The sequence below is a fragment of the Drosophila grimshawi genome, unplaced genomic scaffold (genome assembly GCF_018153295.1).
Source record: "Drosophila grimshawi isolate 15287-2541.00 unplaced genomic scaffold, ASM1815329v1 contig_1377, whole genome shotgun sequence".
In the NCBI taxonomy this organism is placed as follows: domain Eukaryota; kingdom Metazoa; phylum Arthropoda; class Insecta; order Diptera; family Drosophilidae; genus Drosophila; species Drosophila grimshawi.
Window position 1 is genome coordinate 22,113,660 of NW_025062900.1, and position 21,340 is coordinate 22,134,999.

Sequence of the window (21,340 nt, forward strand, 5' to 3'; positions counted from 1 at the left end):
CATTTTAAATGCGTTAATATAAGTTAATGTAAGACAATTAGATAGGCGTGAAACTGGCCGGAAAAGTCAACGTGGCAATTGGTAATGATATATAATATGATATGATATGATATGATATGATACGATTAAATACGCATATTTTTGTTTCTTCACCAAAACGAACAAGAACAAAAGAATAATGCAATTATGATTCATGATAATCCAAAAGAAATTCGTTAGCAGCAGCCAGACTATCGGTGATCGATTGATAATATTATATACTGAGCTGCAATATGCAATGAAATTAATCGTGGTTAGATCAAGTGTTGCTCTTATTGTCCACAACAATATTACCAAAATAAATCAATCATTAACAAATACTTAACTTAACCAGCACTGCACATGACTGTCGATCTACAACACTGCCGCAATCGCACCCAAGTTCACAAAATTAATTTGGTTTCTTCTTCTTTGTTGAAACTTTTTTAGGTGAAGACGTCAGGAAAGCAAGTTTGCAATTACTTTTTTCCAGACAATACAAAAATTAATAAAGAACATTTTGAACTGAACTTTATGTTAAATAAATTGCAGCTCGTCAACTTTCCAACGGGAAACTAATTTGGAATTTCTGCGAAAACGATGGGTAAAGACCAAAAGATGAAAAAAGCAGCAGCCGCTGCTTCCGCCGCTGCTTCCGCCGCTGCTTCCGCCGCTGCTTCCGCCGCTGCTTCTGCTAACGTTGCCGCAAAATCAGTTGCAGGTACATCTGTCAACAACAGCAACAACACTAACGGTGACGATGCAATTTCCAAGAAGTCTGACTTAATTGAAAATGTAGAGGATCTGAAGACCTTGTGCGAAAAATTGCAATCGCTTGTCCCGAACTCCGGCAGCGCCTCATCCTCAACGGACAGCGATGATGAGCCCTACTCCGAGCAGATGCTACTCTCGGACTTGCGCGCCGGCAACTTCATGTCGAAGCCAAAGTGGTCGCGTGGCGAGAGGAAGGCACGACGCCTACTCATGAAACTGGACTTGCAGCGCATTCCGAATGTGTCGCGTGTCGCGATGCGTAAGAGCAACAATATGCTGCTGTACATCGATAAGCCGGATGTCTTCCAGTGCCCCAGGAGCAAGACATTCATCTTTTTCGGTGAGGTGCAGATCGATAATGCCTCAAATGCAGCCACCTCCCAGGCAGCCGAACGCTATATCAACAATGGGAAATCGTCGCATCAGTCACCGGATGCACTTATTGTGAACAACAATGATGATGAGGACATTGATGTGCATGCACTTGGCGGCGCTTTGGATGAAAAGGATATCGATCTGGTCGAAATGCAGGCGGGCTGTTCCCGCAAGCAAGCCATCAAGGCGCTGGTGAAGCACAATAGCGATGTCGTTAATGCCATCATGGAGCTAACTGTCGGCGCAGAACAAAATGTCTAGTCACACAATTCTAATTCATAGATGAATATATATTACATATACGTCATGAACGCAGCTGATATATTTTCTTTCTTGTAATAGTCACCGTTCTAGATCAAACTCATTATAAAAAAAAAATGTCTTTCCAACTGTTCAGCTGTTGGAAGTCAGTTTCGGTTTGAAGCAAGTTGTGTTTTTTTGTTTACTTAAAAAATGTTCTACGTGAGCTCTTGTTGAGTTTTGGTCGAAAGGGTTTTTGCCAGCTGTTGGTCAGTTTTTCAACGCTTTCAAGTCGATTTCGTTGCGCATTTATTGGGCAAAAGCCGCAAAGGATTTTCTCTGGTGTATATTTTTTTATCCTGCTTGTAGCTGTCAGTTGGTGTCTGTCTGAGCATAAAACCAGCACTGTCAGGAATAAGAAGTTGGTGGTGGGCGGTGAAGTAGGCCCTCTTATGCGCTTGGCCGACTCTCAGCTCAAGAGGAGGCAGTTCATCACACTTTAAGACGGGTTTTTGTTGCTGGATATTTATATTCAACACAATGTTGGGGGTTAAAGGTCGAACACTTGAGCCTGAAGTGTTGGCTCCAGGTCTTCTGCTTGCCTGGGCACTTTAGAGCTCTTAGGAGTACTGTTATTGCGAATATCGAGCAGCTGGGCAAAACAACAAAATTAACGAACAGACAGCTGCAAATCTCGAGTGGAATCGGAAGGTGTTTTGGCCTACGTCTGGCCCATAAAGTCTTATGTAACCGACTCGCAAATGATGCTGCTGCTGCTGCTGCTAAGCCCTGGTTAAGTCAGAACAAATTGTTTTTCGGTCTTTCATTTCTATACACAAATCACAATTTGTGCACAGCGTGCAAAACAAAAAGAAAAGGCATTTCCGCTCAGCGGAAAATGAAAAGCAATTAGATAAGCGCTGGCCGCGAAACTCAATGCGGCAATTGGCTATGATTTGTGCGCTTGACAGGGAATGGCTCCAGCTGTGTAACAGTGAAATTTATCAGTGAGCAGCCATTCGGTGAAAAATAACGTGTTGTCAGTCCACATTTTTTTGTTGACCCCTATAATAATATTATCTCAGACAGCAAAGAATTTTTGGCTTATGTGCGCCATGAAAAGCAACTTATTAATAAATGCTTAGCCCAATTTTGCCTCAACTTGGCAAATATGTAAGCGTTTTTCATTCGGATAAGCATTTCAATTGTTTCTTTAACTTAATTGTAGAAAATACTTTTGTAATTTTTGGTTGATTTATTTGCTGAATTATAAATTTGAAACATTTGGGTGAAAATTCTACCGTTTAATCTTCTCTCATAACTTCGTCAAAAGACTATCGATTTTCAAAGCTGACCAACTATGTTTCGTCTGCAAAAGTTAGTTTGCTTCACTTTCGAAAATAAATTGTAACAAGTCATTATTAGTCTTGACTTTCAGAGAAAACTTATACTGCGGCTTATAGTTTGCTCAACAACTTTTTCAAATGAAAAGGCTTTCGGCCTGGTATTTGGAATCAACGCTGATCTTGGCCAAGCTGACCATTAAGCTGATTAACGAACTTTAACGCTTTGAGCCAAACAACTAAATGGGCTATTCGCAGCTTTTTGAAGCATATATTTAATTTTTGTTGTTTCTTTCTATGCTGTTTGAAGTTGTTATTTTTTTGTCTGGGTACACAATTTCCATATTTCTTGCATCCCTCTATTTAGAAAGCATGTTAGAGGGTAGCATTTTTCCAATTTGAAAGCAAACTACGTGGAAATTGTGCACATCCTGTGCACTGAATAGGATTCAGTGAGAATGCGGTGCTGCCAAAGCGGCTTACGTAGGAGGCACTCAACAAAGCGCAACAACTGCAGCAGCAGCAGCTCCTGTTGCTGTTGCCCAGCACAACAGATGCGAAACGAAGTGAGTCTCATTATGCCAGCTCCCAGCTCCCTCCCAGCTGCATATTGCGAGGGTCATCTGTGCGCTTCCATGGAATTTATGCACAATATTTTATTCATTTCCCGGAGAAAAAATATGCATGATAAAATGCAAGCATAATGAACAGGCTTTGTCAGATTCAAACATCTGTTAATGTGTATGATGAAAGAACTGAGTAATTTTCTATATACTTGAATCAGTATGTGTGTGTGAGTGAGTGTGTGTATGTGTTTGTGTGTGTGTGTGTATCAATATATGTAATCTGTGTGCAGAGAGACAACAGCAAACAGCAAGCAGCAGCAAGAAAATTGCATATCAATTGGAAATCAACATTCGATGCCTTCCAAAAACCAAATGCGCAGTTTTGTAAAGCGCACAACGAGTGGAGGAGGTGAGTGGGGCGTATGAGTGTCAATGTCAGATACAGTTGCACATAGCACCTTTGTGTGTGTATCTGTAGCTGGTTGTGTCTACACATATCTTATCTGTGTCATGAGTTGCTGCCCGTTGACAGGAAATTGATACACATAACAATTTGCAGGGGAATTTTTTTTTGGGTTTTTCTTTTATACATATATAATTATAATGAATATGTAATTTTTATCATTAATTTGTGTATCGCACTTACATTTCGCGAATTTTCCTAACTATTTCATAATGACAATTGACAAACAGACAAAGAATAAAGTGAATTATGTTATAATTGGAATTTATTTGCATTTTAATTGGAATGGACGACAAACGAAGAGCTTCCTTTAATTAAAGTCAATTATTGCATTATATCACGCTCCACGCCTTCGATCGTCACACAAAATGGCGACGCCAGCCACGCGAACAAATTATGCATAGAAATGTAATCGAGACACACAGAAAAGCTAGCATACTTTTCAGAGCAAAAATGCTTTAGGCAAGCGAAAAGAGAAATGGAAAGCAAAAGTTAAGCAGCAAAAAACTTGGGACACATTGTAATGTTGATAAACTTAGTTTTGTAAATTCGAAGTGTTCCAAGTGACTTACCAGGGTGAAAAGTGCGCAAAGTGCTTGTGATAAGTGTGCTGCATTTTGGCATCGATACCAACTGCTGCCATATGTTGAGCTTCATATGCCACGCAAGAGCAGCAGCAACAGCGTCAGCCCATAAGTAACCGAGCTCTGGCCACACTGGACGACAATCGCTGAATTAGCTGGCGCAAAATACTAGCTGGGAATTTATTCCCTACTTTCTGTAGGGAGTCACTTTTCTTATTTAACCGCTCAACACTCTGCCCAGCGTTCACTTCGCTGCGCTCACCAGGTTGAACTGAAATCAAGTCGAAGTGTCGCCTTGCTGCGAATACTCGCCGAGCATCAGGTAGACAGAGGCACGAGCCGACAACCGTTACACGAAGTCCTCTGAAAGCCACCCGACAGCGCGTCACGACACTGCGAAGCTTCACTTTCCAGCCTTCCAGTTGGCGGGCATGGGGTAATGTTGGCATACAGCTTTTACACGGAAAGCTTTTGCTGACGCTGCTGCTGCTGCTGACGGCCGATGACTGCTGGTGCTCCTGTTGCGTCGACAGCGACGCCCACGCTTTGAGCTTTCGTTTTGTGTTCGGTTGCGTGCAGCTTTCAATGCCCACGCACGCACGCAATGCAAAGTTTGCTTCTGAGCTGGTGGCGCCCGTCTAGAGTGTGAGCTCAGCGTTAAGCTTTGACGTTCTCTCTCTCTATCTCTCTCTCTCTCTCTCTCTCTCTCTCTGTCTCTGTCACACACACACATCGACTCACTCCCTCGTTCGTGCGTTACTTTCCAAAAATAACTGCCCTCTCTCCCTACCTCTCCCTAGCTTTCCCACTCTTTTTGCTCTTCTTTACATTTGGCCACATTTTCTTTTACATTTTCAACTAAACGTTACTCGCTACTTTGCCTCCTCAGCTGCCTTAAGACTTTAGTTGTTGTTTTTTTTTTTTTTTTGGCCAAGGCATTTTAAATTTGATATCTTTTTGCATTTGTCCAGCTATTTTTAGACATTTTGTATATGCGCAGTAGGGAACCCCCTATGCACCCCCCACTCCTACCATTGATTATTTTTTCATACATCTATGTTGTGGTTGTTGTTTTTATATTTTGGCTGGCGACGCCTTTTATGAATGAACTTGGCTCACTTAACTTACTATATGAGACTGGCCGACATTGTGCTGCACACCTCTCCCCCCGCCCGCAAGAGAGCTCGGTTAGGGAGCCCTAACTGTGCAGGCACCTCGAGACGAGTTTCAGTTTACAATGTCACTTGCAATCTCATTAAGTAAATGGATTGTCGTCGTTGAGGTTTCGTGATGCGCCATATGACGCCATTGTATTCTACTTCCAATTCGAATTCCAATTTTGACTCGACTCCCCCATGTCCCTAATGAGATCCTAGGGATATATGGCCAGACTTTGGAAACGTGCTCGGATTATGATTGATATTTGCTCAGTTTTAAATTAATTGCTTGCAACAACGGCTGCCGCCCAGAATGTTGATTAATAATCCCAAAGAAGCGGGCCGGGGAAAGAGGAGACGGACAGTATGTGTATGTGTGTGTGTGTGGTAAGTACGGGTAGTTTTGGTAGGGTTTGTAATGTTTCGCTTAGGCACTTGCAGAAGACGGCGACAGATTGAGCCGTTAATCAAGCAATGGACGACTTAATCGATGGCTAAATTTGATAGCTCGGCACACTAAATACTCAGATGTAGAACTTGTGCCTTGGCGATAAGAAAATAATTATGGTATACTTTCAGTGTCTACTTATCAGCGGACATCCAATTGGGCTCCGAGAGTGGTAAATGAATAAATAATGTCAAAGGAAATTCTTACAAATACAAAAGTTGGGTGCAAACAAGTAAGAATACACTTCCATGTTACTCAACCGACATTACGTTGAAATATATATATCTCTAAAGTTCAGGTTATATTTTTTATTATAACGATGTTCGTGAAAGTATACAAACTTGGTTTGTTTATGGTATACGAAAACTTTTCTCGGCATGTTCATAAATGTAGTCTAAAAAGACTCGCCGTTTGCGGCTAATCAAGAATATATTTAATATATACGGGGTCTATATATGGGGTCTCTCTGCCTGCTACATCCTTTTGCACAACTTCAATATACCCTTGTCTCTTTTTTTAATGGGTAATTATTGAGTTTAACAATTGTGTAATATAATGATATTAATAAAGCCGAATAAAATAAAGAAATAAATGCTTTCGAAGTCTGCGTATCATAACATATTTATCTGATTTTATTTGCTTCAATCAAATTGATATAATATAAGATAAATGATATGATAAAAATAACTTGATCGATAATTAATCAAATGACTAAAAGTGAATCACATATGTTGTGAAATACACTCTGCAAAATATACTTTAAATACCCAAAATGCAGTAAGAGCTGTTTAAGCAAAGTTTAAGTTACATTTTGTGTTTTGTTTATGCGCTTTTTATGAGAGCTAAGAGCTAGGAAGGCTCCCAGTTTATGGAGCTATTCAACAATGAAACGAGAGTGCTTTTCACGAGTCCTTTCCTTTCCTTTACTGAACTATGGCTTATGTGGTATTTTATGAATTGGTTTTTTATATGTATATGTAATATATGTATATGTGTGTGCATCCGTATTGTGGACACACAAATATTTGCGTTTCATTTATAATGCGGATTCGGAACGGACGCGGGGAATTAATGCCGCAGCTTCCTTCCGGCTGTTTACGCAAGTCTTAATCAAAACGAATTTCTCGCTGTGTGACAGAATATAAATGCTGTCATTGTTCTTCTTCTTCTTATTATTATTGCTGTTGTTGTTATTTTCGTGGCTACTGGTATTGCTGCTATTTTTAACACATATCCACAGAGATCCACAAATCCACATATCCAGCAGCCATCAGGCGGGACTCGTGTCAACAGCATTCAATCAAAGTAAATGAAGTCGACACAATAGGACCCCATCGACTTGCCACTTGCCACATTGACAGCTGGTGTTCCTGGCGCCTCGTTCAAAGTCATATTTCAAGTGAAATCAAGTCACATGTCCTGCCACCTGATCTGGTTTAAGAAAATAATGAAGGCTACGTGACTTTGGTGTTGTTGCAAATTTATTTCATTACACACTCAATAAAAAAGATCAGATTCTGACAGCTTTCATATTAACATGAACTGATTTTTCGCCATAATTGGCTGAATGGCGATGTTTGCTGAAGTGCTTGAAGTCAATTTGAATATGTTCGCAAACTAAGCATAGTTAGTTAGTTGACCTGAAACCAGCGAAACTCATATTTAAATTCCACAAAGTGCTCACCAAACAGTAAACAATCTTAATTAGTTATTAACACTATAAAATATGTTTGTGACAAGCCTAAATATATATATCAGAAAATGGAAACAGTTTCTTCTACCCTGACGACAATTTTTTCTTATATAACGATGCTTTCCCTCTACTAAAAATTTCGCAAATGCGACCCTCTTTTTAAATGAAGCCAAGGCATATCATGGTCTAAGGACAGATTTACTACCTGCGAATAATGAAACTGGTTATTTATCGCATTAATGTCTTTTATCTAGAGACAATCATTAAATTAATGTTGCTGCTTAGAAACATGTCTCACATAAACATGTTTTCACATTCTATTTGTTGCTGAGTTTTAAAGGTATCTTGATAAACTGAATATATATATATATATATATATGTATCGATTTACTGCAATCCCAAATTAATATTATACAGTTGTCATAAAAACAATCGGTCGAATAATTAATTCTTTGTTGTGGGATCGAGCAGAGGGTAGATATACAATAAAAAGAAAACATAATAAATATAATAAAATCTTCAACATAAAAACATAATAAATATAATAAAATCTTCAACTTCGCACTGAAATTATAAATTGACTGCTGTGTATCTTTGGAGTGCATAAGATAAATGTTTTTACTTTATTTACTGAGTTGCAAATTTCAGACATATACTCAATATTTCTCAATATTTAATTTGATTTAATAATTTCAATATATTTTTTATTTACTTTATTTTATATATATTTCTTTTTGGCTTCATCTCTTAAGCCACCTTTTAAATCAGAAAACTGCTGCTATTCTTTGGTATAGGATTTTTGTGATGCCTGGAAGTATGCTACACAAAATTAACATGAAAAATAAACGGAAGCGGAAACGGAAACGAATTGTGGCTCTTTGAATTTTTGCACCTCTTATGAGCTTCTTCGAAAGATAACTCAAAATTTGCATAATAATATAATCTATTGAATTTGAATAGATGATGATGATAATGGGAGAGCAGCCCCTGCACCTGTACAGTGACTACCACCTGTACACCACCTGAACACATTTTTAAAGAGAGAGAGTAGCACAAATCGCTAATTGGCGCTGTTGGGCAAATTTGCATTTCGCATTTGCTCTTGTGTGTTGCTTGCCTCTTTTATTCTTGGGCGGCAAATATAGAGGTTATTGCGGAGTGGCAAGGGGTAGCAAGTGGCTAGAGGCGAGAGGCGGACGCACCTGTTGCCACACACAGGCGCACACACAAGCGTCAAAGGTCAAATCATTTAACTGCACTCGCAATGTATATATTATATTGTGCGACTTACCTCAGTTTGACATTTATAGCGCTGCTCATGTAGTTTTTTATATCATTTTCAGCCCAATCGAACGAAGACATGCAAATGGTTGTTGTTTGTTTATTGTTGTTGGTGGAGGCTATAGTTTAGTTGCGGACTTCCTGACTAACTGAAAAGAGGCATAACACACAACACACATACATTTACAATATATATATGTATATATATAAATATATGACTTAATTTCACATTACTTTTCCTATTTTCTTTTTTTTACTTTTTTTTTTTGGTTTACTTTATGCTCGTAGGCAGCAACAACTTCTTTTTGACGCAAACAACGTCAGCGACTGACGACAGCAGCAGCAGCGGCCGCTTGATATTACTGTTTTTTTTTTCTGACTGCGGCTCTGAGAGAGAGAGCGCAAATCGAAGAGAGCCACTGAGTGAGCTTGTAAGAGCGCCGGCAATTCGATTTGTGTGTAAATATGTGAGCATATGTGTGTGTGTGTGTGTGTTGTTTGTATTTGTATTTGTGTATTTGTGTATGCGGGCAGGCGGCGAACCGCAGGTGTTTGCAGGCTCACGATGACGTTACTATGAAAAGAGAGATATATAGAGAGAGAGAGAGAGAGGCATAGAGAGACTGAGAGTGAATGTGTTGTGGGCGTGCGAGTGGGTAGCAGATTCCGGGCATCTAATTGCCCAGAGGGCGCCTCACCGTCAATGTTTATGGCCAGCAACAAAGCAACAAAAATAAGGTGAAAAATTGTCGCACGCCCACACACACAGACACACACACACACACATATGCACAGGCAAAGAGTGTGCGAGAGAGAGAGAGAGTATGGCGACGCAATAAGCGCACACACGCACACACACACGCATTTCTTAGATTGTATGTGTGTGCACAAGTCAAGTTTACATTGTTGTTGTTTGCACACATTGTCCGTTATGCTGTCGCCTGCTTGCTTTTGCGCGCACCCACACACACACACACACGCACGCACACATATACATTCTATAATTAACATGTACGTAATTGTTGTTGTTGCAGTTGGTGCTCCTGTAAAAATAGCAACAAGAGCCGCAACTTAAGCTCACCATATGCTTGCGCCATAGATTATGCAGCATTTTCTTTCGCGGCGCTCTTTTTCTTGTTGTTGTTGTTGTCACACATATCAGAATTATATTTATAAACATACATAGATATATACAGTTGGATTATATACATATAAATTTAGCAATTGAAGTTCAGTGTCAATTTTATATCAACTCGCTTTGCATTAAAAATGTGCAAAAAAAAGAGTCGAAAGCTTTGCCCTGTCGCCATATTTGTTCTCTCTCGTTTTTCATACAGTACTTTAATGTTATTAAATATTTGCTTGAATTCATAAATAAAATATAACATACACACTCACACACACACACATTTAGATAGAAACATGCTTTACATTTCTTTTGCTTTTTGTTGTATTTATCACTGTTCTCTGCTGGCTGATTTCATTTGAGTGGCTTTAGTTTTTTGGTGGCTGCTCGCGTTGACCGTCAGTCGAAGGACTGCCTGTCCTACTGAAATTACGTTCGTGTTCGTTATGTGCTGCCAGCGCAGCCTGCGACTCGTCGCTGCCTCTTCGGAGTTTCACACACACACACACACTCGCATATGTACAAAAGCAGTTTGTTGCCTACAAATTCCTACGCACTTTGCCCGCCTGCCAGCATGTGTGTGTGTGAGAGTGTTGCTCTGCTTGTGTGCTGTAGGTTAGGCACACGCGCCATCCAGCGAAAGCTCTGAGCAAGCTTTTTCTATTGCCCAATGTCTTTTATAAGTGGCCAAAATTGCTTATCATTAAGTTAAATTTTTGTATGCAAAGCCAGAACCAGCTGAATGAAATGATATCTGATTTGAGCAGTGAGAAAATCATGTCTAACAGAAGTAATTTCTTTTTAAATTTGTATTTTTTATTTTTATATTTATTGATATAATACTTTATATAAAAATAATAATTAATTAATTAAATAGGACTGACTAAAATTATTTATGGACAAGTTAATCCTTTTAACACTTTAAATTCTAAATTGTCAATTGTGACAGCTGTCGCACAGTGCTGGGCAAAAACATACGCAAAGCAAATTTAAAGGCAATAATAACCATTTCGCCTACTGTGCGCAGCACTAAAAGCTGCAGCAGAAGAAGAAGAAGAAGCGGCAGCAGCAGCAGCATACTTCAGTCTGGTCCGTTTCGTTCTTGTGCTTGTCAGTTGACGTAGGTTGACAGCTGTTTGCTTTAGCCAGCACCTTATTGCTATTGATTTTTAGCTTGAAATGCTTGAGCTTGAGCGCAACAGTTTGAAAGTCGCAGCTTTCACTTTCGTGCGCAGCTGCTCCTCCCACGCCGCCCCACAACTGGCTGCATTTGTGTTAGTGTGTCAGCTCGACGCTTGCGCATTTGAGAGAGAACGCAAGCTAGAAAAGCTCCGTCAACAGCCTGTTGCAGTCGCGAGGGCGGCCAAAAAAAAACAAAAATAAAAAGCTTCCAGGCCATTCTAGGCGCCACAGTGCTGGAAGGCATCTGAAAATCTATGTCCCAGACAATGGTCTTACCCTTACCAACCTCGGCTGCTGCTGCTCTGTTGCTCTCTTAATCCCAATGCGTACAAACTGCGTATAGCGGATGAATTTTAGCACTCGATAAAAGCCAAACTGCATGCTAAGGCCGTTTTAATGAGTTCTCGTCGCTGCTGCTGTTTTGTTGCCTGTCGGCTTTGTGGCCTCTTAAAAAGGGATCAATGCTTTGACTTCCGACCCACCCACTCCAAGCTAAGCCCTGACTAAGTGTTGGTTTAATGGCTTTCGACTTACCACATTTGCTTACAGGCGTACAGGGTGGGCACGTTAACTCGTTGCGTGCAACAGGTTGTTGCTGACAACGAGCTGCTAAAAAGTGTTGCCTACTTTTAGGGATGCGACTGAAGGCACCCGCATTGTAGAAATATAGCAATTAACGTGAGCAGCTTGAGAAACAAACAGATTAAAATCATTTCGATTAATGGTTGCTTGTTAATTACAACTCTTAATATAAAAATAAGAATATGAAGACATGCGAAACAGGCATTAGAACACTGTGGTGGACTACTAATTGTTGGCTTCACAAGTCAATTTGCTCAGTAATCAGAATCGTAATCAGAATCGTAATGCAGGTAAATTAAAAATAGATTATAAGGAATTACCTTTGGAAATGAGGCATTCCCATTTCTTAGCCACGACTGTATACAAAATACTTACACGTTTGCACATCACATCAAACCCATTTTGAACTGTTCACAAAATATGTGCATGACAATAAGAGAAATAAAATAAAAATAAAAATTAATCAAACCGTTTTTTATGGCATTATTCAGAAACTAAGAAGTTTTTTTTTACATTTTATGTAAATCTTTATTTCATTTATTGTGTAAATTTTGTTGGGTTTAGTTAATAAATTTCAGTAATTTCATCCCTTTATTTTTGTTTTGTGTAAGCCTGTTTTCAATTTGTTCGCAAGTGTCTAGCTATATGTTTGATTATTTTTAGCATTTACCGCATTTGGTTTTATTTTCGCATTTTGTATAGTTTGATTCAAAAGTTGTTTTTGTAAGTCATTTCTTTCATAAGATAAACAATTTCCCTTTGTATACGATATATAGTTTATATTTATGTAGTTTTAGTATATGCCTGTTGTGCCAGATAAAGTCAAATTTCTACATAATTCTTTTCATTTTTTTGTTTTTTTTTTTTTTGGAATTTTTCGTTGCTTTATTTATGTATTATTTACTAAAATGTATTCGTTTCTGCTTACTTTTATAAATAATTTCGAGCTTAGCCTTTTTTTCTTGTATGTGTTTCTGTTTGTGTGTGTGTATTTATGTATTGATGTGTGTATGTGTATGAGTGTGATGCCGAATTAAATGTATTGTTTATGTATATATGTAAATTAAGCCTACTTAAAATTTGGTTAAACGCTAAATGTACACAAAAAAATACACAACTAAATAATTAAAACTAGGCTTAAAACAGAAAACCTTCAAATTAGCGCTAAGCTTAACATTTAAACGTGATGTTTTCGTGTGTGTGTGTATTTGTATGTATGTGTGTGTGTAGTTGATTTTTTCTTGATTTTGTACAAAGCGTTTAAATAAATTGTTGTGACGGATTTGTTTAGTAACTGTGCGAGTTTTACACTTGATTAACTGACAGATCTAAATATAGTTATAGTTATATAGATGGGGCCTACTGACAACATCGATAAGGCAAGTTTAAGAGGCGGCAATTGTTGTTGTTTTTCTTCTTTATTTTTTTTTTTATCTAAGTGACGGTTGTTGAGTTGAGTTCTTGAGTGCTTGAGTACTTACACATATCATCATGTTCTATAATCATTTTTTAAGCTTAAACAATTTGGTTTTCATTTGTTTAAAGTCTAAGTAAAAGGCACTGATTTTTTGTTGTATTCATTATAAATAGTATATTCGTTTCCATAAAAAATTGTAAGCTGTGGCGGCTTGAGGGGGTAAGTAGGGGAGTGGTGCTAGTGCGAGGTGCAACGAGTTCACATTGCTGCAGCAACAACAACAACAACAACCGTCAACTGTGTTTGTGTGTTCGTTTGTGTGTGTGTGTGTGCAATGAAATATACAAAATAATAATACATTATGTAATTACTAAAAATGTAATTGAAATACGTGTGTAATTGTGTTTTTTTTTTTTTTTGTTCTCTTTTATATAAATTGTAATTATTATTATATTTGTTTGGAGCTACATTTAATTTACATACATTTATTTGCTAATACATAAAAATGTGCATGTATTTGTTGGTGTGTGATTTTTTTGTTTGTATTATTTTGCTAATTTTAAGTGCAATTCTTTATTTGTTTTGTGATATTTCAAGTTTTATTTTGAATGCTGCCTCATTTATAATTTGTTAATGTTTTTAATATTTATCAATTTCCTTGTTTTGCTTACTTTTAACTATGAGTATGAGATGAGTTTTGAAAGCAGATTTTGCAATGATTTTTGTTTTGTTTGTTTGTTTTTATTTATTTTTATAATCGTGTATAGGTGAGTGTGAGTTGTGTGTGTGTGTGTATGAATGTGCTTGGGCTTGGTTTGGTTCAATAATTTAATATAATTTAAATATTTGTATTTTGTGTTTTGTTTTTAGTGATTTTGATGTATTTTTTACTTATGGTTTACTACATAAAGCATTCAATTTAACATAAACTCGCATAGCTATAGTTAATAATTTATAGTTGTTTATCTATTCCGATATATAATATAGTATGTAGTGTAAGTAGTTTATGAAGTCTAAAGTGATATATATATTTATAGCAAAGCAGTTACAAATAATAGTTGTAAATTTATTAAATTTATACATAAATGATCAAGACAAGTTTAGGGGCGCGCCTAAATTAAATTTCTATATTTATGTAGCATAGCTTATAGCAAAAATCATAATACCTTAGCTAGAGCTTGTTTTCGATTTATATATATATATATATATATATAAAGAATCATAATCGTAATCATAATCATAATCATTGTGTATCGAACTTAGACACAGAAAAAAATGATAATATTAAACAATTTCGACACAAAAAAAAATAGAAAAAGGAAAAACAAAAAAGGTAATCAGTTTTCAAATTTGTTTTTCTGCTTACGACAAAACATAGCAATGAAAATGAAACTAAACTAAACGTACAATGCATATATATGTTGGTGTATGTATATATGTATATCATAATGGGTATACAGTTTTAAGTGTATTTATAATATTTAACATGTATGTATATGAATAGTGTTTGTTTGTTTTGTTGTATGGTATATATATATATATATATATATATATGTAATAATTATCATTATAACATAAACGTTTTTTGAGTTTTTCGAAAGTTGGTTTTTTGTATTGTTATTTAGTACGCGTCGTTGCTCTATGATGTTGCTAATTGCATTCTCTCTACTTTATTATCGAGTCTAACATATCGAGGACTAACATTTAACGCACATTTCTAATAGCTGAATCCTTTCTTCGTTGTTGTTGTTGTGGTTGATGTTGATGTACATGTTGCTGTTGTAGTTGTAGTTACTGTATTGGGGTCTTCAGCAGCAGTATATCTTTCTTGCGCGTACGACTGGCGCTGGCATTGAGGCGTTGATAGAAATAGTTGCGACCGATTTTGCGCTGCAATTTGTAGAATTTGCCCGCTAGGAACTTTGTTATGCTCTGCACATAGTCGCGCACATCCTCGTGATCATCCAGCAAATGTATCGAGATTATATCGATTTTGATCTTGTCAAAGGGCAGCGTCTGCAAGATCTGCAAAGTGGCAAGGAGAGAACGTTTAAATTACATCTAGATTACATTGACATTAATATGAATATATTTGAGCATTTCCACAAGAAATACTTTTCATCTTAATTATTATATATTTAAATAATAAAAGAGCGCGAGTTTCGAAATGTGCTTTGAATAGTTTGAAGAAAGGAAAGAGTTAGAAAATTCCTTGTCCTGCTGATCGGAACTGCAAAACTAGATTGGCTTATTAATTAATGAGGAACACTCAATATCGCCATTTATTGGATTGTGCATGAAGAATAAATCAAGCTTGGTTCTATCAGAAATACAGCAAGATTTGTTAGTAAAAGTCTACTACGATAAGTAGCTAATATGTCATTAGAAGTGTCCTGTTGAGAGCTGTTCTATACCGATAAACCGTCTAATTTGAAGATCCTACTATTCATTTGTAAACTAATCTAATCCAGTATTGAATCCAGTTCAGTGAACGTCTTGGCTTTTTATGTGGAAATGCCCAAATATGTGCAACTGCTGCACGATTGTGCGCTTACCTCCAGCTCATGCCCCTGCACGCCCAGACTGAGCAGATCGTATTCGGTGCGCTCACATGCCAGCATGATTGTGTAGAGCGGAAAGCATTTGACACGCGAATTGAACCACGATGTTTCCTCATCGTGCAAACTGTTTATGCGCACATCCTCATTGTGTATGGTGATCTGGCCAAATGAATAGATGAGTCATTAATATGGATTGATATATGGATGTTTAAAACAATTGGTAATTACCTCTTTGGGAAAGGGATTTGGGGAGACGCAGGCGTGCACCACCTGCATGCGTGGCCGTTGCGCATTCTGTTTGCGCAACGCGAAATACCAGCGTGGCTCCGGCTCAATCAGCACGCCCATCCAGTCGAGTTGCTCGCTCAGCCAGGGCGCCGTTATCAGATGCGCCAGCGGACCGCTTAACGATTGTATAACTGCCCCATTGAGTTTGCCGCCAACCAAATCGGACACATAATGCGCCAGCTGATCGGTGATGCTGTTGCCGCTGCTGCTGCTGCTGCTACTACTGATGTTGCCCGTACCGGCGGGCGGTACAGCTGCTGAGGCGGCCGGCGACTTGCCGCTGGAGCTGGAGACGGTGGCGCTTTTGGCCATATACATATACTTGCGCATGTGAATTTGGCGCAGGAATGCAATGAGTGCGGGATCGTCTTGGGCCACGCTATTCAGCTCGTAGTCGCGCGACATATTCAGCCGAAATTGCTGATGCCGGATTTCTGCAAAACGAAACGAAACGAAAGAGAAATATTATTATTATTATTTTAAACATTGTATCGTTGTGTTGTTGCTCGAGTGGGTAATTGGATTTAATTAAAAGTTGTTGCACCACTGGACACTGGCAAACTAACAGCAGGCAGCAGGCACCAGGCAGCAGCTGAAGCATCCTCCGCTTTTGATAGCGTGCACTGCATCAACTGCGATACGCTTCGCCAACTATTTGCAGATTTGCATTGGCCAACCTCTAATAACAATCGGTCAAGAATGTAATATACATATATATAGGTTCTTGTAATTGTTGCCAGCATTTACATAAACAAGTTTTCAGGTTAAGACACTCTACACTCAAAAAAATATTGCCTGAATTTTAGAAAATCGATCTGAAACTATAAAGTTGTTTTTGTTTTTAGAAATAATTTCTAAATATAAGAAAATCAACATCTAAAAATTAGAAAGGCTTGCGCTAAGTCGAAAATGCCAAAAATGCGTTTCTAAATTTTAGAAAAATCTACCATTAAATTAAGAAATGAAAAAGCTTGTTAGAAATATACCAAAAGTAATGCGAATCTACAATTTAGGGTGATTTTTTCTGAGTGTACACTCTACACTTCAAACACGTGCCTCCAACTGTTTCAATTCCATATTGTTTCACGGCAGAGCAGGCATGTTCCAATCCCAACTTGTTTACGTAGCTACCAAGTTAGTTTCTTTGAGCTTTACAAAACCTACAAATTTCCATAAATTTCATAATGAAATCCGTTTACACTAATGAGATTTGTCATCGCCAAAAAAAAAAAATAATAAATAAAAAAAATAATGCTCTTTTGGCATACAAATTTCGAGTGAAAGTGAAAAGTGTGGCGGTCTCGTATCGAAGGCTAAACGCCTTTGCCAAATGTGGCATAAGCCAGAAGAGAGAACCAGAAAAAATAAAAACGTAGATAACTTGGCAGCGACCTCACCTGACTCGAATGAGCCTTGAAACTATACCGCTGCGGTCGTTTGGGGAACCGGCCGGTAGGCCCATAAAATATAATGAGCCCACCACAACAACCTTTGATATTTAGCTCATGCGCTACTTCCCCAACTCATATATACATACATATATATATATATGCATGTAGTCATGATATATGCCATATATAGAAGTACGATTTGTTGTAGTTTAGTTTTATTTGCTTTTCACACTTTCCTTGCGCCAATTTCCACTTTTTGTTTCGTTTTTAACTGGCCATAGAAAGATAGAAAGAAAGAAAAAACCAACACAAAATGCTCGGTAAAAGTCAAAAGAAATTAAAATATAAAATGTACTCGTAATTGTGGCAATTGTGCAAGTGTTGCGCATATGCATGAATGGATTGGCTAGAGGGCCACAACATACAGCTTGCCTGCCACCAACAACAAAAAAAGCAGCAGAGGCGTGTCCAAGATAACTGCTCGCTTTGATGGCCACATCAATGTGGCATGAAGCATTATGGAAGCATTTTGAAGAAAGGGAAAGGTTTGACTTCAAATTTAAAGACTTTTACATCAATGAGTTACCCAACTGCGAAGGAATCTTTTTTTTTTATTAATATAAAACATGCTAGAATGCTCTAGTTGAGACAGCTCTGCCAGGAGATGAAATGAAATGAATATGAAAACAAGTTTTGCTTAACGAAATCTGCGATCTTAATCAAATTCGCACAGTTGATCAATAATATGTCAGGGTATATTATATATCACCTAAAAGGCTTTATCTTTATTGGAAATCGATTCGCATTGCTATTGACGAAACGGGGGCAGTTATCGATCAAAATAAATAAACACTTTCTGCATACTATAAGCAGATAGACAATATATATATATACGTTTTTAATCTCTAGCTGCTATAGACTTTAATATCGACTTGTTTATGCAGATGTACAGACGGATAAGGTCAGATCGTCTCGTCTGTTGATGTTGATCAAAAGTATATATACTTTATGGCTTCCCTCTGCCCATTACATAATTTTGCACAACTTGATTATACCAATATAAATATTTAAAAACAAAAACCGGCTACAAAGTGGAATGGAACAGTTTCTTTTCTATATTTTTGAGGGTTGCATATAGAAAACCAATCGATAAGTCTGACAAATGCTCAACGCTTCTCGATTCTCGATTGAAGTGCAGAGACCTTCTGTAACTAGTTAAGTTCGGGGCATGCTCAGTTAGCCCGGTTGAAGATCGACCTAGTTAGATTAGACACGCTTTGGGTTCGATACGCTTTGTCTTGGCCAATAAATCAGCGCTGTTCAGTGTAATTTATTAGCTTGTTGGCACATGCACAACACACCAGACAACAGGCACCAACAATTTAGCAATATATATAACAACAATAGCCTCTTATCACACACACATTAACAGACGACATGGAAACAGGCCATTTTGAATAGAGGGGCAGCAATTACACGCAAACAGCGACCCGGACTTGATGCGCGGAGTTGTAGAAATCAATAATAAAAGTGGCATTAGAAATGAATTATACAACAAACTAAATGAGTAGCAGGGAGCAGGGAGCGGACAGCAGAGTACAGGGGCAACATGCAATCCAGGCCATACAAATATTACACAACAAGGGTAAAATTGCCCCGCTTTGTAAAGAAAAGCAAATACAAAAGTTTTTCAACCATTTTTTTTTATATATTCATTTGTAGCTGTTCCTGTTTTTATTGCTCTTTGATTACGCTTTATTCAACAAACTTTAAGCGCTCTTGTAATTGAAAATGCATGGAAAAAAGTTGTGTGTGTGGCTTTTGTTGAGTTATTGAATAGGGCGGAGCACACAACTATATTTTGAGTCAGCAGCTACCCCTGAACAAGTCCTGGCCCTAACCCCGAGGGGGCAACAACATCGGTCTCAGGTTTTGAAGCTTAACGCCGTCGCTTAACCGCAATTAAACGTTGCTTCGAATTATTTTTTGGGCCTTGCCCCGTCATTTGTCTTGCCACCCCGAGACGACGCGACGACCACTGTCGACCCCTTCGCTCTTCCCTTGTCGCTCTAATTAGAAATGTCAGCGTTTATTTCTTCTTGACGCCAAAATTACTGCGCCCGAGGCCCGATTTCACTTTAAGTTCTTCTCCTTCTCCTTTTTTTTTTTTGATTGTGCCAAATGGGGATTTACATATGCGCACATTTAACGGTGCTCTTCAGCGCAGCTGCCACTGTTCCATTCCACTTCATTTCTTTGCCCAATGCAGCTGTTGCTGTTTCATTTCATTTCGGTTTGTTTCTATAAGCTAAAAGTCAGCGATTAAAAATGCTGGGATAACTCGTAGTTTTTCATTTTCTATTGCTACAGCTGTAGTTAAGAAATTTAACAGAGAATTAGCAGCGATCATAGCAAATAACTGAAATGGACTTGTAGCAATAGCAGAAACAACAAGAACAGAGCGAGAGCAATTGCACCGTTTTTAATACTGCTATAACAAGCGTATACTTGATTGCAGCGCGTAGCTGCTAACAGAACTGCTACGGGAATGGCTGCTAGAGCTATTTCGGGTATTGGCTCTGCTGTTGCTCTGTTAAAGTTCGCAGCAGTAGCAAAAGCAGAGCAAATTTCTGTTGCGCTTGCTGCTACGTAGTAGTAAATTCAAAAATAGGTTTCAAAAACTGCTATTTCATTTCATTTTATTTTTTTCCGCTGGCAGATTTGTCTCTAAGCCAGCTACAAATTTGATCAGTTAAGCAGTTTCTAAAGCAGCTGTCGTTATTTTATTTTATTCCCATTCATTTCGTCTTATCACAACAATAGCTATATTGAAATAATCTGCTGGTAGACGAGTCTAGAAACCACACTGTTAACCTCTAATCGCCCAATTGCTGTCGAGCTGATGCAATGCGATACCCGTTCCAAATACTATACAGTCTGTGATATCAGATTTCTGCCACTAATAGTGGGTATACATTTTCTTTCTTTTTTTTTCATAGTTTTCATTGTGGCTGCTGTTGTCTCATAAGCGTGGCGCACTTTCCTTTTAAATTACGGCCGCAGCACTGCGTTAATTAGTCCAAGTTTTCACTTGAGCATTTCATTTCATTGCCGTCGCGTTTCATTTTTTTTAGGCAAGACGGGGGTGGAGGTGTGCCTAGCCAAATTACTAAATTGTCGTCGTTTTGGCCAAAAAAAATTATTGTTGGCATTTTATGAGCCCAGCGCCAGCAACTGTTTCATACGTACAACATTATAATAAACTTTATGGTCATTTTGTGACCGAAAAAGTTTTTTATTATATATTTTATAATATACATTTATATATATATATATATATATATTTTACAATACTGTAGCGAAACTAGCATGAAGCGGAACGCGCAGGGAGGAGAAAATGTTGGGAATCAGCATTGCCTTAAATGATTAACAATAGCTAAAGATTTGGCCAAGAGGAATGCGACTAGTAACTCAAAATGGAGCTGTTAAGTTGATGGCGATTGGATGGTGTTTGATATATGTATAATAAATGCTTAAGGTAATTAAATTTTTATGGTTTTGGCATTGCCATTTATGCCTAACCTCAAAATGAAATGGTTCAAGAGGAACTACTACAGTGAACCCTTCCATCAAATTATTTGTCGTGAAACCTAATTTAATTATAATAAAGATGTCAAATTTGCATTATGGCTGCGTGACTTGAAAGTCTTTTAGCAAACTACTCAGAGAGAGAGACAGAGAGAGACGGGGGCAGGGAACCTCACACGAAGCAGAAGAAAGAGAAGAAATTGCGCAATTGCGCAACGAGGGTTGCTAATAACCTGAAACCCAAATGCGGGTGGCATTGAGCC

At 38.0% G+C, this 21,340-nt stretch overlaps 3 protein-coding genes across 4 annotated transcripts in view; 1 reads left to right on the forward strand and 2 right to left on the reverse strand.

The window, feature by feature from the left end:
• LOC6566749 (receptor-type tyrosine-protein phosphatase-like N) overlaps window positions 1-10,443 on the reverse strand; it is a 49,157-nt gene extending 38,714 nt beyond the window's left edge. The window contains exons 1-2 of one of the 2 annotated variants that reach the window (XM_032739721.2): window positions 10,374-10,443; window positions 8,953-9,091 (exon numbers count right to left, since the gene is read on the reverse strand). Coding sequence is in view for 1 of the 2 variants with exons in the window: in XM_032739720.1 (XP_032595611.1) it covers window positions 4,352-4,436 (85 nt within the window). In the remaining variant the exon portion in view is untranslated. Of the gene's footprint in view, window positions 1-4,351; window positions 4,638-8,952; window positions 9,092-10,373 lie in introns of those variants that run through there. The other variant, XM_032739720.1, reaches the window with a different exon arrangement.
• Window positions 439-1,556, forward strand: LOC6566766 (nascent polypeptide-associated complex subunit alpha). The gene is made up of 2 exons (XM_001993167.3): window positions 439-485; window positions 571-1,556. Exon 2 carries the CDS (start codon window positions 619-621, stop codon window positions 1,426-1,428), a length of 810 nt encoding a protein of 269 aa, XP_001993203.2. The 5' UTR covers window positions 439-485; window positions 571-618; the 3' UTR covers window positions 1,429-1,556.
• Window positions 10,444-14,779: 4,336 nt separating the features above from the next.
• LOC6566767 (protein Star) overlaps window positions 14,780-21,340 on the reverse strand; it is a 32,486-nt gene continuing 25,925 nt past the window's right edge. Inside the window, exons 3-5 of the mRNA XM_001993168.3 lie at window positions 16,039-16,532; window positions 15,805-15,969; window positions 14,780-15,274 (exon numbers count right to left, since the gene is read on the reverse strand). Coding sequence (XP_001993204.1) covers window positions 15,041-15,274; window positions 15,805-15,969; window positions 16,039-16,532 — 893 coding nt within the window. The 3' untranslated portion in view covers window positions 14,780-15,040. The remainder of the gene's footprint in view (window positions 15,275-15,804; window positions 15,970-16,038; window positions 16,533-21,340) is intronic.

Excerpts from the sequence above, each read along its gene's own strand:
- LOC6566766 (XM_001993167.3), top strand. The coding sequence starts at position 619 with ATGGGTAAAGACCAAAAGATGAAAAAAGCAGCAGCCGCTGCTTCCGCC.